Source organism: Ixodes scapularis, unplaced genomic scaffold, assembly GCF_016920785.2.
Source record: "Ixodes scapularis isolate PalLabHiFi unplaced genomic scaffold, ASM1692078v2 PGA_scaffold6__148_contigs__length_123643588, whole genome shotgun sequence".
NCBI lineage: Eukaryota > Metazoa > Arthropoda > Arachnida > Ixodida > Ixodidae > Ixodes > Ixodes scapularis.
The window spans coordinates 56,768,566-56,785,106 of record NW_024609881.1 but is presented as its reverse complement, the minus strand read 5'-3'; the positions used below and the strand labels follow the sequence as shown (position 1 = coordinate 56,785,106).

At 51.8% G+C, this 16,541-nt stretch overlaps 2 protein-coding genes across 5 annotated transcripts; both read right to left on the bottom strand.

Annotated features, from left to right (window-relative positions):
* Window positions 1-594: 594 nt before the first annotated feature.
* LOC121838420 lies at window positions 595-9,930 on the bottom strand. 4 transcript variants are annotated; one of them, XR_006078500.1, is made up of 4 exons: window positions 9,628-9,930; window positions 9,017-9,117; window positions 2,817-2,984; window positions 595-758 (listed from the first exon to the last, which is right to left on the bottom strand). XR_006078500.1 is itself a non-coding variant. In XM_042294681.1 (4 exons), the coding sequence occupies exons 1-4, from the start codon at window positions 9,716-9,718 to the stop codon at window positions 2,492-2,494; spliced, it is 441 nt and encodes a 146-aa protein (XP_042150615.1). In that variant the 5' UTR covers window positions 9,719-9,930; the 3' UTR covers window positions 2,416-2,491. The 4 variants fall into 4 exon arrangements, 2 of the variants coding, with proteins under 2 accessions (XP_042150614.1, XP_042150615.1); XM_042294681.1 differs by lacking the exon at window positions 595-758 and adding an exon at window positions 2,416-2,565 and having other exon boundaries at window positions 2,817-2,991; XM_042294680.1 differs by lacking the exon at window positions 595-758 and having other exon boundaries at window positions 2,404-2,991.
* A 148-nt stretch (window positions 9,931-10,078) lies between these two features.
* Window positions 10,079-15,916, bottom strand: LOC115328603 (basic salivary proline-rich protein 1-like). The gene is made up of 3 exons (XM_042294770.1): window positions 15,682-15,916; window positions 11,018-11,806; window positions 10,079-10,155 (listed from the first exon to the last, which is right to left on the bottom strand). Exons 1-3 carry the CDS (start codon window positions 15,776-15,778, stop codon window positions 10,079-10,081), a joined length of 963 nt encoding a protein of 320 aa, XP_042150704.1. The 5' UTR covers window positions 15,779-15,916.
* Window positions 15,917-16,541: the final 625 nt, after the last annotated feature.

Sequence of the window (16,541 nt, the reverse complement as noted above, 5' to 3'; positions counted from 1 at the left end):
GATTGCTTGCTTTATAGAATAGCAGACACACAATTCAAGCTCGTGTCCGATTTTGTTGCTCGTGGGACGTCATTTTTTTAGCAGAAAGTTCACTTTTTCTGCAGTTCTACTGTCCCGCATGGTGGACAAACCAGTCATCTGCTCTTGTTCCCTGCCGAAGTGATGCATGACGGGAGTGCATTCAGGTACACACTTAATTCTCAGGGTGCAGCGAGCGCATGCACGTGTGGAGTGCCGGCGGCGAAACAAACTCACTTCATGTTGCGAGTGGGTGCGCATAGGCACGAGTGCAGCGAAACAAACTCGCTATTAGTTTTCACATGTGGTCATGCACTGTGCACGAGCATGTAGCTTCGTCTTGCATCTTGTTCGCATGCAGAAGTTGCTTCGACGGCGTAGCAGAAATTACACTAGCCTTGACAATAAAGAACAAAGAGGCTTACGCCGAGCCTAGACACTGGTGCAAAAGACGGCCGAGCCAGAAAACCTAAGCCAAGTCGCCACAAAATTATGTTTCGAAATGGCTGAATTGAAAAGACTGAACCGCCACCAAACATGTTCTGTTGTAGAACACAAAAATACATCCCCTAACACGAGCGTCCAAAATATACTTACAATGGCTAGCGACGCCTCATAAAGGTCATGCAGTGACCCTCTGCTTGGCCGGTTAAGCCACACGCAGTGCCGTGCAGAGTACAGGACGACGCCCGTGAGCCAGCCGGTGCGGTGACTCCGGGCCTGCCCGTAGTGTTCCGCTGCTATCTTGGACAAGGCGAAAGCGAGCTCATCGATGCCATGATCCCTGGGACCTGTGGTGTATAACTATTGTGATTAAAAGTCTTACAGTCGCCGACCAATGTCACTTAGTCAAATGAAAATGAAAGAAGCGAGATGTCTTCTTCCACATTTTGCTGTTCTCTATTTTTGTTCCTTTTACATCTCTAGTTGTAAGATCAATGTTGACCAAGTTCTTTTTTGTTATCAACTTGTTCGCATTAAAATCTAAAATTTTACAACAGGGTAGAGTTGTAAAACCAAGAGGGGCTACCCAACACACGCATGCAGCCCCCCCACCCCACTTCATGGGGGTTGTCCTACGCAAGTATGTAGCTGCGCTGCAGAGAAGCATGATACACATGATCTACACGGACTTTTAGCTGCATTCTTCCATGAATCTAATGTCCGCCTGGCCGTATAACTGTCATAACTTTCACTTTTTCTTTGAAATCTGTAAATGTTAAAGAAGAAAACCTGTATAACCATAGCTAAAAAAAAAATCTGACACTTGAATTGCTAAAAACAGTTTGGGGACTTCCAAGAGCGATTATTGCATAAAACAGCTTGTCAATGGTCAGAGCCTAGCAAAGCTCAACCACCACCAGCATGGCACTGCCAACAGCGCTGATGTCACTTGCATGACACATCCACATGCCGTGCCAATCATACATGGAACGCATGAAAGCATGGCGGGCAGTCCATGCAGCGTTGACTGTTGGTGGCTGCGGAAGCTCGGCGCAGACACAGAAGCACCAAAGGCGGAGGATGGCACATGTTTTCTGTTGCAGCAATGTCCTTTTGCTCGGCACACCGCCAAAAAACATTTCGGATTGGCGTTCAACATTTCTAATGGTAATCGTCTTATCTGTATGTACTTGGCCGAAAGAACCGTGAGGACATTGAGAAAATCGTGTTCCGCAGTCAATTTACCTGCCCTTCGTAGTACACTATGTACTGGCGCGTGACGTTGCTCTGTGTTCCTAGTATTATATTTCTCTTTTTTAGATGGCTGCAAAAGACGAGGACAAAGACATTACAGCAGCACTGCCAATAGTTTCTCCATGTTGAGTGCTGAATTCCTGTGAAGCAGGATACGTTTCTCAAACCTTGCTGGCGCCATGGCCACAAAACGAACAAGTGATATCAATGCATGCCTTTTATATGGTCGGTGACGACTCAAGAAGGTAGGGGAAGAAAAAGGAAGGTGGGAGAGGACGAGATGGATGCAACGCCGGCGAAGGGAGAGGGTTTGACCAGCATTGTGCCCGCTTCCTCCTCTCCCACCTTCTTTTCCCTGACCCTACCTCCTTAACCTGCAACATAGTTCAAATCAAACTGCAAAATTTCTTCGAGGCTCGAGAGTGAAAGCAGCTTGTCAGGATGTATTTTGTGTGAATACCATTTAGCTGAAGCACATTGTTTTTGTGGACTCAAGGTACGTGGCTAAAAAGTCAATGCCAGGGATCTTTGTGAGAAAAAGAACACTTAAAAGATATCCTCGGCCGCAGTTGGCTCTTTGAGTCACATATTTGACGATAGGTATTGTTAACACATATTTATGTGAACACCAGGATGCTGTTTTGATGGTAACATACTAAATGGTGATAAAAAAAAAAAAAAAAAAAAAAGCTGGGAGTAGAAGCACATTATCTACCTTTCCCTACCAAAGAACAATGAAACGATTAGTCACCTGCTCAGGACTTTGATCGTCTGCTTAGTTGTGGGCGACGCCTCTGCGAGCATCAACGACAGCCCCCATTCTAGCGTGCAGAGAGCCATACAGTGCTTCTGTAAAGGATGCCTTCACCATCAGACTTTTAACAGAGCGGTCACTCCTTTTTTTTTCTGCGCACCGAACGAAAGGACGGTACAGTAGCAGACGACGCCAGCGTGCACGGCTGCTGGCGTCACTGCGTGTGCTCCAAGCTTCCGCGAGTGCTTGCGGTCCTTGCTGCATGGAGCACTGGCTACGCACTCGCGTGCTCCCTTCAAGATTGGACTGCTCAGTGCACCGCTAGGAAAAGCAGTACAAAACATACCGCGACGATGCATCAGGGGCATGCACTGGTCCCCTGAAGTGTGCTTCGAACCATGTGCAGTGCAGGGTGCAGCACAGCATCCGCGTGAGTCAGCCGCGGCAGTGATTCGGGGCTCGTAGTGTTCTGCGGCTGCCTTGAAAAAGTGAGGGCCAGCTCTTCGCACCTCCTCTGAAAAATGTTTTACAACAGAGAGGTCAGTTATCTCCCTGCCTCTCATTGCCTTTCTGCTGTCCTGTCCTTTGTTCGAGAGCAATCGCTGCTATATTGTCACGGGTGGTGATTCGTGACCAATAAACGAGAAATAAACAGAAATAAATAAACGTTTAATGTGGCGAACTTGTGCCAAAAATAAAGAAGGAAACAGAAGAAAGCAGAGCGTCGCGGGCGTCGAAGTCGGCGTGTCAGCAGAATCGAGCGCTGGGGCGAGACTGACTCGACAAGGTCGCAGGCGGCCTCTTATCTAGAGTGCGTCGCTATCTCGAAGATTCGGCGAAAACGGTTCGAGCGTCGCGTGATCGGGGCGAGAATGAACACGCACTTTCTAGAAAACAAAAGCCGGACAAATGATAGAAGTTACGGGCGGTACATGAATAAACGGGAGCTTTCTGGAGGACCGCGACCGAGCGTTGCTTTCTCAGCCTTGCGCGCGGCATTACTCCCCCCTTTAAAAGTGCATCGCCCCGATGCAGTGTAAAACAAATCAAAATAAAAAAGAACGATAAACTAAAGAGTCTTTTGGAGCACAAAAGGTCCACAGTCCTATCGAGCGTAGTACGGCTTCAGGCGCACGACGTGGACGACCTCAGGTCGTGGTGGGCGGCGTGACGATGTTCGTGTTCCGTCGGGCATCACCTCGTAGTTCAGATCCCCGAGTCGACGAAGCACTTTGTAGGGTCCAAAGTAACGTTTCAGGAGCTTCTCGCTGAGACCGCGGCGGCGAATCGGTGTCCACACCCACACCCTGTCTCCGGGCTGGAAGTGGACGTCCCGACGACGAAGGTTGTAGCGGCCAGTGTCGACACGTTGTTGAGCCTGAATCCGAAGTCTGGCGAGCTGACGGACTTCTTCTGCCCTTTGGGCAACCACCTGGGCGTCGTCACTTGCGTCGACAGCCACTTCGTGGGGTAACATAGCGTCCAGCATTGTCGTTACCTTGCGCCCATGCACCAGCTGAAAGGGTGTCATTCCGGTGGTCTCTTGTACGGCCGTGTTGTAGGCAAATGTGACGTACGGCAGCACCTCGTCCCATGTCTTGTGCTCCACGTCGACGTACATGGAGATCATGTCGGCGATGGTCTTGTTGAGTCTCTCCGTTAGCCCGTTGGTCTGCGGGTGGTACGCCGTGGTGCGGCGATGGCTGGTGTGGCTGAGACGAAGGACTTCTTGCGTCAGCTGGGCCATGAATGATGATCCACGGTCTGAGATCAGGACTTCGGGAGCGCCGTGCCGGAGGACGATGGATTCAATGAAAAACTTGGCAACTTCCACAGCAGTTCCGGAAGGAAGGGCTTTCGTTTCGGCATACCGCGTGAGATAATCTGTGGCGACGATGATCCAGCGATTTCCCGACGTCGACGGCGGAAAAGGGCCAAGTAGATCCATTCCGATCTGCTGGAAGGGTGCTGTTGGCGGAGGAATTGACTGCAAGAGTCCGGCCGGCCTCGTCGGAGGTTTCTTTCGTCGCTGGCATTCATGACATGATCGCGTGTACAGGTGGACAGTTTTGGGGAGCTTGGGCCAGTAATACTTTTCACGAATACGTGCCAGGGTCCGGCTGTAACCAAGGTGTCCGGACGTCGGGTCGTCGTGGCAGGCTTGAAAGATCTCCTCCCGAAGGTCGGTCGGGATTACCAGCAGCCATGGCGAGTTGTTGTTCCCGAAGTTCTCTTTGTAGAGTACACCTTGTCTAATGGCGAAGGTCGGCAGCGCTCGTGAAAAAACACGTGGCACGGTACTCCCGCGCCCTTCCAGGTGCTCTATTAGTGCGCGCAGCTCAGGATCGTCTCGTTGACGCCGGGCCATGTCGTCGATGTTCACTGCGCCCAGAAAACACTCGTCGTCATCGTCGTCGCTGCTGCTGGAAGGTGTTGCGACGGGAGCTCTGGACAGGCAGTCGGCGTCGCTGTGCTTGCGGCCTGACTTGTAGACGACGGTCATGTTGAACTCTTGTAGTCGGAGACTCCACCGCGCGAGGCGTCCTGACGGGTCCTTGAGGTTCGCAAGCCAGCAGAGCGAGTGGTGGTCCGTGACTATCCGGAACGGGCTCCCGTATAAGTACGGACGAAACTTCGTGATTGCCCAGACGACCGCAAGGCATTCTTTTTCAGTCGTGGAGTAATTTCTCTCCGCCTTGGTCAATGTCCGACTTGCGTAGGCGATGACTCGCTCGGTGCCTTCTTGTACTTGAACCAAAACCGCGCCAAGCCCTGCGTTACTTGCGTCCGTGTGAATCTCGGTTTCCGCATCCTGGTCGAAATGTCCAAGAACAGGAGGAGTCTGCAGTCGTCGCTTCAGCTCGTCAAATGCCTGCTGCTGTTCATCGGCCCATTCGAACTTCTCGGCGTCCTTCGTGAGGTGTGTGAGCGGTGCGGAAATTCTTGCGAAATCTCGAACGAAGCGCCGATAGTAGGCACATAGCCCAAGGAACCTTCGGACGGCCTTCTTGTCTCTTGGCGCTGGAAACGCTGCGACGGCACGAGTCTTCTCGGGGTCTGGGCGGACACCTTCGTTACTAACCACGTGGCCGAGGAACTTCAGTTCGTCATAAGCGAACCGACACTTTGACGGCTTCAGGGTGAGTCCGGCGGTCCGTATGGCTTGGAGAACTGCTCGGAGTCGTCGCAAGTGCTCGTCGAAGTCGCTGGAAAACACGACGACGTCGTCGAGGTAGACGAGACAGCTCTGCCACTTCAGTCCTGCCAGTACGGTGTCCATGACACGTTGGAAAGTTGCTGGCGCCGTGCACAGTCCGAAGGGCATCACTTTGAACTCGTACAGTCCATCCGGCGTGACGAAGGCTGTCTTTTCTCGGTCCCTTTCGTCGACTTCGATCTGCCAGTAGCCGCTCTTCAGGTCCATCGATGAGAAATATCGAGAGTGGCGCAGCCGGTCTAGAGTGTCGTCGATGCGGGGGAGTGGGTAGACGTCTTTCTTCGTCACCGTGTTCAGCTGCCTGTAGTCTACACAGAACGTAAGCGTCCCGTCTTTCTTCTTAACCAGTACGACTGGAGAGGCCCAAGGACTGCTTGAAGGTTGAATTATGTCGTCGTTCAGCATTTCTTGAACTTGCTCCTGGATCGCCTGCCTTTCCTTAACGGAGACTCTGTATGGCGATCGATGCACAGGGCGCGCGTCGTCCTCGGTAACGATGCGGTGCTTCGCAACGGTGGTTTGGCGCACCTTCGACGACGTGGCAAAGGAGTCGCGGTATTCGGCGAGAAGGTTAATCAACTGTCGTCGCTTCGGGCCCGGGAGCTTAGGGTCAATGTCGAGCTGCGCTGGCGACGCACTGTCTTGCTGAGGTGGCGAGAATTCCTCAGTAATGGCGGCGACAGCGGCGGAGTTTTGGAGTTCCTCGACCTGGCCCACGGCTGCACCTTTTGTGAGGTGTTGCGCTTCGTTTCGGAAGTTCGTGACGAGGACCACAGTGCGGCCATCCTGAAGTTCAGCAACTCCTCTTGCAACGCCTATTCCTCTTCCCAGAAGCAACTGGAGGCTTCCTTCGAGCAGAACTTCGCCGCAGAAATCTTCGGTGATCCCGACGGGTACGAAAACACTCGACCGCGGCGGTAAGTTAACGTGGCTGGCGAGGACTCGGACCGCAGATGACGTCGCTTTGGGTTCCTCCGGTGGTGAAACAGGCTTTCGCAGCGTCAACCGGTTTGCTCCGAGGTCGATGACGGCGCCATACTCGCAGAGGAAGTCCATTCCGAGGATAACGTCCCTCGAACAGTCTTGCAGAACGACGAACTTTACAGGGCACGTCTCACCATGGATCTCGACGCGAGCGGTGCATCGCCCGATTGGTGTGATGAGGTGCCCACCGGCGGTTCGTATTTGAGGTCCATCCCACGGCGTCGTGACTTTTCGAAGGCGGCGGGAGAGCCTCCCACTCAAAACTGAGTAGTCTGCTCCGGTGTCCACGAGTGCCGATGCGTCGTGGCCGTCGATGATGACGTTTAGGTTGTTGGACACCGTTTCAGGAGCGTCGTTTCGGTCTTCGGTAGCGTTCGAGTGGAGGCCCTCCGACGTTCGTGGAGGATCTTGGCGTCGGTCGTCTTCGGCAACTCCACCTCCAGGGGTTGCCGCGCCTAGTTTCCCCGGCGTGGAGCAAGGGGCGACAGGCTTTCACGTCGGGGTCGGTGCATCGGCGAAGCTGGACGTCGTGGTGAAGGCGATCGGAACTCTCGGCGGGACGCAGGCTCGGGGGACTGGGGTCGTCGCAAGTACTCGTCGATCTCCCGAGGGCGTTCACCATACCTGGGACGCGGGTCGCTTGGGTGGAATCCGCGCAGCCCGAGTCGTCGGTATGGGCATCGGCGGTACACATGGTCAGCTTCCCCGCAGTGGTAACACAGCGGGCGCCGGTCGGCCGTCCTCCAGACGTCTGTCTTCCTCGGCGCAGATCGGTCTGGGTGAACGTGCGCTTGATCTTCCTGTCGTCGGGGGTAATGCGGCGTTGGGGCGTCTCTTCGGGGTGGCGACGTGGCTTGACGGGGGGCTTGCGGCGGTCGTCGGGCCATTGCGGCGTAGCTCAACATCGGTTCCTCCGGTGCCACTGTGGTGACGGGAACCTCTGGTTGGAGCGCCCGACGCACTTCTTCGCGCACAGCCTCGGCAATGGAGAGTGTCGCTGGACGACTTGCGGCTGGCAGCAACTGGCGGAGTTCCTCCCGTACGACCTCCCGGATAATTTCGCGGATGTCCGTACCAGGAGCGTTCTCGGCGCCAAGCAGCGCGGTTGCAGCGACACTTGGATGTCGCTGGTAGTGGGAAGCGCGCGCTTGGAGGGCGCGCTCGATGTTTGTCGCCTCGGTGACGAAGGCTTCGACGGTGCCCGGCGGGTTGCGCACGAGGCCTCCAAAGATGTCGTCTCTCACCCCGCGCATGAGGACCCGCAGCTTCTTGTCGTCTGTGGCTCGTGGGTCGGCACGGGCGCTCAGGCGGAGGACATCTTCTACGAAGCTTGTGACGCTTTCGTCGGGGCCCTGCGTTCGAATTCGGAGGAGATCTTCTGCCTTCTCCCGTCGGTGTAGGGTGGCGAACGTCCGCTGCAACTCGGCCACACAGATGTCCCACGACGTAAGCGAAGCCTCGTGATTCTCGAACCAATGCCTCGCAGTACCCTCCAGCGAAAAGTAGAGGTTCTGGAGGCACTGCTCCGCAGTCCATCCGTTGTGGCGCGCCACACGCTCGTAGTGCTTGATCCAGTCTTCGACATCCTCGTGGATCTCGCCGTGGAAGGGTGTCGGCATACGGGGAGCGGCGGGCAGGTAGACGATGGCAGCTGGAGCGGCGGGCGTCGGCGACTGGTTGGCCATCGTCGGCTTTGTTGGCTGCTCGGTCCTGGGCGGCAGAAGTTCGTGTTCCGGGGGTAGACCTCGGATGCGGCGACTTGACCGGGTCTCGATCTGGTCTTCGTCGGGTCCTCGGGAGGCTGGGTCCGGACTTGTACTGCGGGACCTCGGAGGGGTACGCGGCAGGGGCATGCGTTACCCCGCACCTCCACCAGAATGTCACGGGTGGTGATTCGTGACCAATAAACGAGAAATAAACAGAAATAAATAAACGTTTAATGTGGCGAACTTGTGCCAAAAATAAAGAAGGAAACAGAAGAAAGCAGAGCGTCGCGGGCGTCGAAGTCGGCGTGTCAGCAGAATCGAGCGCTGGGGCGAGACTGACTCGACAAGGTCGCAGGCGGCCTCTTATCTAGAGTGCGTCGCTATCTCGAAGATTCGGCGAAAACGGTTCGAGCGTCGCGTGATCGGGGCGAGAATGAACACGCACTTTCTAGAAAACAAAAGCCGGACAAATGATAGAAGTTACGGGCGGTACATGAATAAACGGGAGCTTTCTGGAGGACCGCGACCGAGCGTTGCTTTCTCAGCCTTGCGCGCGGCAATATTGTGTCTCAGCACGATCACCTTAGTCATACAAAGGAACGTGCAGATAAAGATCATTATTATTAAAGCACGTTTTACCTTCACATTCAAACTTCGGGCCTCCTGCTTTCTCCTCGCGTGTGGCGGCAAGCGTCTGTTGAGGCTACCATGCTTCGAGACGATCCTCGCGTGGTTCAGACCTGCGTTAGATTTTTTTTTTTTTTTTTTTAATTACGCCCTGGCAGCTCGTTTAAGCGCCTCTCGGCGTGTTCCGGCGCAGACAGTGACAGGCGAAGCATCAGATTCTACGCTTGCTTCGTTGGGCCTTCCTGTCTCGTTGAAAAACTGGATCGAAGTCTGTGTCGATGGCATGCAATCATTTGCGACTTATTGAGCACTTGCGGTCATACGGAAGCTCCCAAAATTGTGAGCGCGCTCCTAAGCCTTTGCGGAGGGCTCTGCTAGCCGTCACGTCCGCATGTTCTACCGAACGATTTCGGGCGAGCGGTTGGTAAAGGCAGCTCAAGAAACAAATCGACACGTTGAGCGCACGAAACCCAATTCAAATCCGCTTGGATGGCATCAGCATCCAGCACCGACCGACCATTCCCGCCATTTCTGGTAGCGCCTTTGTTCCCGGACGCACCGGACTAAATTATATCAAACGACTCCAAACGGAACTGAAGCACTAAAGTGCGGTGAACACTCACCTTTATGAATACCTCCTGTTCTTGGTGTTCTTGGAGATGTACGAGAGGTATTTGGCGGCTCTGGCGGTTCGCGATCGACGCCGGCACTCATCCGGCGAAGCTGAGTGCATACATTGTTTTTGTTGTCAACGGCTGCCACTGCGCACGGTCAACCTCGTTCCACTAGAGAACTTGAGCTGCTTCAGCTGGTTATCGACGGTTAATACGTCGCCACCCAACACCTGAACGTAGAACGAAAACAAAAACATTGCCCCCGCGGCCAAGGGCGCCAAGGCGGAACAGAACGGAACCGTACCAGCCAAAATTAAAAAATCAAGCAAGGAAAATAAAAAAAAATAAAAAAAAGTAAAAACAAACAAAAACAAGAAAAGTGCTTTTTTATATATTTTTACTTTAAAACGTCATCTAAAAATCAACAAAATAACAAAACCGGAAGTGACGTCATTTTTTTTCAGCCAATCGGCGTTTCCAGTTTTACTGCCCCGAAACGCTTGTGACCCCAGTGGCCTGGGACAGGGTGTCGCTGCCCTGTTCGGACCACACGGTTCGGACCATGTTCCCATTCTCGAGGCATCTTCTGACGGGCAACGCGGAGACACTTGCGGTGACTGCGCCGGTGGGCCGAACGGTGGCTGAATGAGGCTGTCGTTTTCACCTTGTCCCGTTACGATTCTTGAGGGTATGACAGGGAGGGGTAACTGGCTTATTTGATACCGTCTTTCGAGTTGCCCGGCGCTCGAGGGAGGCTCCGGGCCGTATCCGCGCCCTTGCCCTACGGTAATGGGACCCCCTAGTGGTCTGGATGGTGGCGAAAAGAAGCTGCCACTTCTTCTTTGTGTTACGAATGGTGGTAGATAAAGTCTGCTGTTTCTTCCTTGGGAGCCCAAAGGTGGCCAGAAGGGGCTGCCGTTTTCTCCTTGTCCAAGTGGGGGCAGAAAGAGGCTGCTGTTTTCTCTTTGTCCATATGATGGTGGAAAGAGGCTGCCATTTCGTCGTCCGAACGGTGGTGAAAAGGGGCTGCCGTTTCCTCCTCCAAATGGGGGCGGAAAGAAGCTATCATTCTCTCTTTGTTCAAACAATGGCGGAAAGAAGCTGCCGTTTCCTCGTCCGAACGGTGGTGAAAAGGGGCTGCCGTTTCCTCCTCCAAATGGGGGCGGAAAGAAGCTACCGTTCTCTCTTTGTTCAAACAATGGCGGAAAGAAGCTGCCGTTTCCTCTTCCGAACGGTGGTGAGAAGGCACTGCCGTTTCCTCCTTGTCCAAATGGGGGCAGAAAGAGGCTGCCGTTTTGTCCTTGTCCAAACGATGGTGGAAAGAGGCTGCCATTTCGTCCGAACGGTGGTGAAAAGGGGCTGCCGTTTCCTCCTCCAAATGGGGGCGGTAAGTAGCTACCGTTCTCTCTTTGTTCAAACAATGGCGGAAAGAAGCTGCCGTTTCCTCGTCCGAACGGTGGTGAAGAGGCACTACTGTTTCCTCCTTGTCCGAATGGGAACGGAAAGAGGCTGCCGTTTTGTCCTTGTCCAGACGATGGCAGAAAGAGGCTGCCATTTCGTCGTCCGAATGGTGGTGAAAAGGGGTTGCCATTTCCTCCTTGTCGAAATAGTGGTGGAAAGAGGCTGCTGTTCTCTCCTTGTCTAAACGATGGCGGAAAGAGGCTGCCGTTTCCTTGTCCGAACAGTGGTGAAAAGGGGCTGTTGTTTCCCTGTCCAAATAGTGGTGGAAAGAGGCTGCTGTTTTCTCTTTGTCCAAATGATGGTGGAAAGAGGCTGCCATTTCTTTCTTGTCCGAATGGTGGCGGAAAGAAGCTGTTGTTTCTTCCTTGTGACCCGAACGGTGGTGAAAAGGGGCGGTTGTTTTCTCCTTGTCCAAATGGTGGCGGAAAGAGACTGCTGTTTTCTCCTCGTGGTTCGAACGATGGTGGAAAGAATCTGCCATTTCCTCCTTGTGACCTGGACGGTGGCCAAGAGGGGTTGTCATTTTCTCTGTGTGGTCCCAATGGTGACTGAAAGAGCCGGCCGTTTCCTCCTCGTTCTGGTCCGATTCTTGAGGGCAGAGGTACCTGGCCCATTTGGTACTGTTTTCCGAGTTGCCGGGAAGGCTCTGGGCCGTATCTGCTCCATTGTTCGATGGTCTTGGGACCGAGGTTAAATAGTCCGAAGCTGGCCGGCCTCACCGGTGAACCTGCGAGTGTTTGAAATTATTAATGCGATTCCCAAATTGTTATCTATTTTGACAGGCGAAGAACCCCGTATCATTTCCTGCGTTCTCTTGGGGCATCTGTTTCTTAGGTGCATGCCGCTCTATGCGAAGATGAGAATGATGTGTGGTGGTGTCGGAGCACCGAGCTGCGATTGGAAGGATAGTGGATAATTGCAAAGGCTACCTGCCTTTGCATTGCTGTGTTTTTGGCCAATGGGACTTTGGGTGCGGTTTACTCAGCCAATCGTAATTTGGCTGCCGTTTTTCGCTGCTACGACTAAATTTAGGTGCCGTTTTTTGCGGTTACAGTCAACGTTGGCTTCACTCCATGGGACAGTTAATGCTTTCGCATTAACATGAAATAAAAGCATGCGATCCCGGTTTTGTCCCGTTTTTCAAACGGCTTGCGTCCGTTGTGTCGTCTGCTACCAGTCCTCTCGGGGTGGCGCCCCCCCCAAAGGCGTTGCGGCGACGGTGCGCAACTTCTTCGACGATCAAGACCCATTGTATTCGGCGCCGTCCTGACGTGGAAACAAAAACTTCAGGAAACAAATACAAAAAAAAAAATGGCTGCTCCAACCTTTAGGTCTTTGGTGAAGAGTTTTGTGACTTTGCCGCGTATGCTATGAGCGAAGCAGCTTTTCAAAAGCATTCACCATGTAAAATTTTACCAGTAATTAACACAACGAGGTAGAGGGGCTTAGAGCGATAAACTGTTATCCCATTCACCAGGAAAAAGTAGCCCCCATTGGCTGCCATGTTGTACAATTTTTACCACTGTAGACGTGTAACCGTACTAAATCATGAGGCTTTTATGCAAAACTGAGTTAAGATTTGTATTGTGATCACTGTAAAAAACGTGATAAACTATTTTTCAATACTGTTAGCTCCAGAGATCTGTGTCTAACTCCGATAAAAACCAAAAATACAGCACCAGAGTTTTTGTCGTAAAAGCACATTTTGGAGTAAAAACAGATGAAGCAAAACTTATTTTGTCGGTACTGTTATTAAAGATGAATAAGCTATTTGTGTGCGGTACTTTGTTAAAATCTAAATGTAAAACTGTAAGGTCCTGTGTCTAGAGGTAAAAAATGTGCAACATGGCGGCGGCCGGTTGGGGGTCACTTTCAGCTGCTAGTTAATCGCTCTAAGCACCTCTACTTCGTTGAAAATTAAAGGGACCATGAAAAGAATTTTGGGCTGGGATAAGTGAATTTACATTGGGATTTTACTAATATCATTTCCTTTAGTGGGCAAAAAGAGACGGGGTATAAAGTCAGAAGCCAGATTTTCGGTACGAAAATTTGAAAACGCAGTGGTCTATATTTTATACCTCTTTCCCTTCGCAAGCTCTCTGCTTTTTAACTGCGATACATCCGCGGTACCTAAAGCGCATCACCCGGCCCAAATGCATGTCGCACGACACCGGACCTCGCTTATTCCCTTCACCCCTAAGCTGACAGCGAGGTGGAAGCTATGCGCTTGCCGGACCAATCAGCCGCCTCCTTTTCATCACCGGATTTCATTCTCTGCACATGGGTATGCGATAGGGAGCGTGATCACGTGGCAAAAATGTGGCTGGCCCAAGCAGCATGTAGCTTCCACAGCACTGCCAGCTTCGGTACACAAACGAGGGTCCGAGCAAGAGGGGAGTTCCTCCTTTCAGTTGTCTTGGAACTGTTTGGTACAATTCGCAATTTTTTGAGTTGAGGAAAGCTAAGAAGGAAAAAGTTAAAAAATTGTTTTATGACCCCTTTAACATCTTTTTTCTCTCCCGTTTCTGAGAAATGCGGGGCGTCTTCTAACCGCCACCCGCTCCAGCATGCGCTTCATGGCTTGTATTGTGCTATGGCTCCTCCCTGCCGTTCTCAAAACCGAAAACGAATGAGTGCTCTCATTGTTCGACAGGCAGCTAACGCAGGTCACTCTTCTAACATGGCTTCGGCTTCGTAGCACATGCAGTGTTGTCTGCAACTTGCGACTTTCTTGAAAATAACTACCTGATGAGATACTCCCATATCTATTAATTAAAGGGCAACTCCGGTCCATACTTTCGATTTTGGGATTATGACTGTTTTTAGCGCAGTCAGCGTCCCTGAATTACAAGGTGTAATTTTTTTCTCGTTATTGTGCACGGTTTCAAAGATATAGATGCCTCAAAGTTTTGTTTGGGGCGCGGCCGACAAAACCGAAACTAGCTGCTCAAGGCGCCGACAACACTGAAAATCAGCCGCTATGTGGACGTGACGTTAGGATCGTTCTCGTTCAACGAGTACGCAGGCCAAGCGGCGCCTACCTCTGTAGCGCTAGCGGTCTAAAGATAGAAGGTAAGATGATATTGTTTTAGTACTGTATACCCGGTAGTTATCCAACATATATAGCAAGAGTTAGTGCGTACACCTTAAAGCTGGCGACTGGATAACCCGTTACCTCGCTCGGTGCCGTACTCGGCGACCGCCGCCGTACGTGCGCTCTGCCGTACTCGTCGCTTGTATACCCAAAAGCTAGTGATTAGAAAACGAGTGAACTTGTTCGGTGCTGTACTCGGCGTCCAAAGCTTTCCAAAGTCCACTCGTCGAACAGCGTTCACCCACACCTTCTCCGATCCGTTGGAAACTTGTGAAAAAGCACCTTCAGGTTGCGCAGCGGGTCGTTTGAGCAGCCCACAGTGCTACAAGTTGTACTCGGCATCTTTCGAGGAGCAGCTGGGCAGTCTTGGGTGCAGAGTTTCTCGCTAAAATGAGTCTTAAAGTCCTCAGAAGCAAATAAACAAAAGGCTATACCGAAGCTACACGGGCTACAGATAAAAGCAACGGCTAAACACGCCAATCACAAGCCGAAGTAGCGGCTCAAAGAAGCACTCTTTACACTGCTCGACCGTGCAACGGGGGTGCACCCGCCCGAACCGGAGGAAAAAAAGAGATGGATCCTGACGTCCCGGCCCAACGTTGCTTTAGCGATCGGAAACCCGCTGGCCACCTGCTAAGGAGCAGCAGCTCAGGGCGGGTCGCATTTTCATTGTCGGCATTAGTTGAGAATGCAGCGTCCCCCCCCCCCCCCCCCCCCGACGTAATATTTTGGCTGGGGTTGTATTTTGTGTCACTACAGGGATACCAGCAATTTATTTCATTTTAAGTTTGAGCCGAAGTCGTCCTTTAAAGGGGTCATGAAACGCTTTTCCAACTTTTTCTTTCGCTTTCCTCCTCAACTCATAAATCGCGCATTCCGCCAAACAGTTCAAGAAGACGAAAAGAAGGGAGGCCCCTCTCGCTCGGAACCTGGTTTGTGTACCCGGAGAGAGCCATTGTCCCCCTAGAAGATTAGCCCTTCGCTCAAAACTCGGATAAAAGTTTCTTTCCCTACCCCGTTCACCCCTAAGCTGACAGTGCTGTGGAAGCTACGTGCTCCTTGGGCTAGCCACACTTTGGCTGCAGAGAATGAGGTCAGGTGATGAAACGGAGGCGGCTGATTAGTCCGGCAAGCGCGTAGCTTCTACCACAATGTCAGCTTAGGGGTGAAGGGACTAAGTGAGGTCCAGTTTCGTGTGACGTCAGTTTGGACCCGATGACGCGCTTTTGGGACCGCGGATGTATCACAAAGAAATGGCAGAGGTTACGAAGGGGAGGAGGTACGAAATAGTCCGCTGCGTTTTCAAATTTTCGCACTGAAAGTCAGGCTTTTGACTACCTTTTTTCTTTTGGCCCAATGAACGATTTGCTATTAGTAAAATCCCAATCTAAAATGATTTATCCTAACCCAAAAATCGTTTCATGGGCCCTTTAAGGAACTATATAAAGGGTTGAATTATATGTTCGATGTAATCTCTAGGGATGCGTGCTAACCGGCATCTGGCTTACCTTGCTGCGCTGCAGTCAGATCAAGTAACATTCCCAGAAGACAGCAAAGTGTCCATGCCGACCGTGCGTTCACCGATGTCGTGCGGGTAAGTGGCATTTTTCCCGAAGTTACTTTTAAACGTAAGAAGCTCACAGGCGTGCATTCGAACCAACCTCGTTGATTCGAACTAACACCGATTTAAAGGTGAAACCCTTCTGCTTGGTGTAAAGAACTGTAAGACTGCTGTCAACCGTCTGTCAGCAATACGGTTGCTCTGAAGCTTTAAAGAAGCCCTGTTTGTTTTCTTACGAAGGTCAGAGTGAGGAAGTTGGATGAACAACAAATTTGACTTTGACAGGCAGGTGTCAACGACGCATTCGACACCTGTTGTTCCTTCAAACGTGCGCCCTCTATGAAAAAATAAAATAGAGCACGTTGGTGCCGGATGGTCTTCGCGGTTGCACGACGTTACCTGTTTGTGGAATGCTGTCACACACCTGCATTTCCGCAAGAAGTGCACATGAAGAGTCGTCCTTTCTATATGGAAAACGAGGGCAGTTGCTATGGGCAAACGCATGGGGGCTCGATGCAAGGTTAAAACTTTTGACAAAAAAAGGTAATTTTTTTAAGTATTGTGTTCTGACTTTTATATCAGTGCCATAGTGATGACAAAAGCCCGTAATAAAACTTTACTACTGGTGCTGCTTCTCACGGGTCCAGTGGTTCTAGCTGATGGCTAGCGAAGAAACTTCTATTCTCAGGTTGAACTTTTTGTGGTATTTCGGCCCATGCATAGCTCCAATCGACGCTTGAGGCGCACGACTACCTGCCGAATCACGTAATGAAAGTTACAACAGGACAGCATGCATTTCAAGAAGTC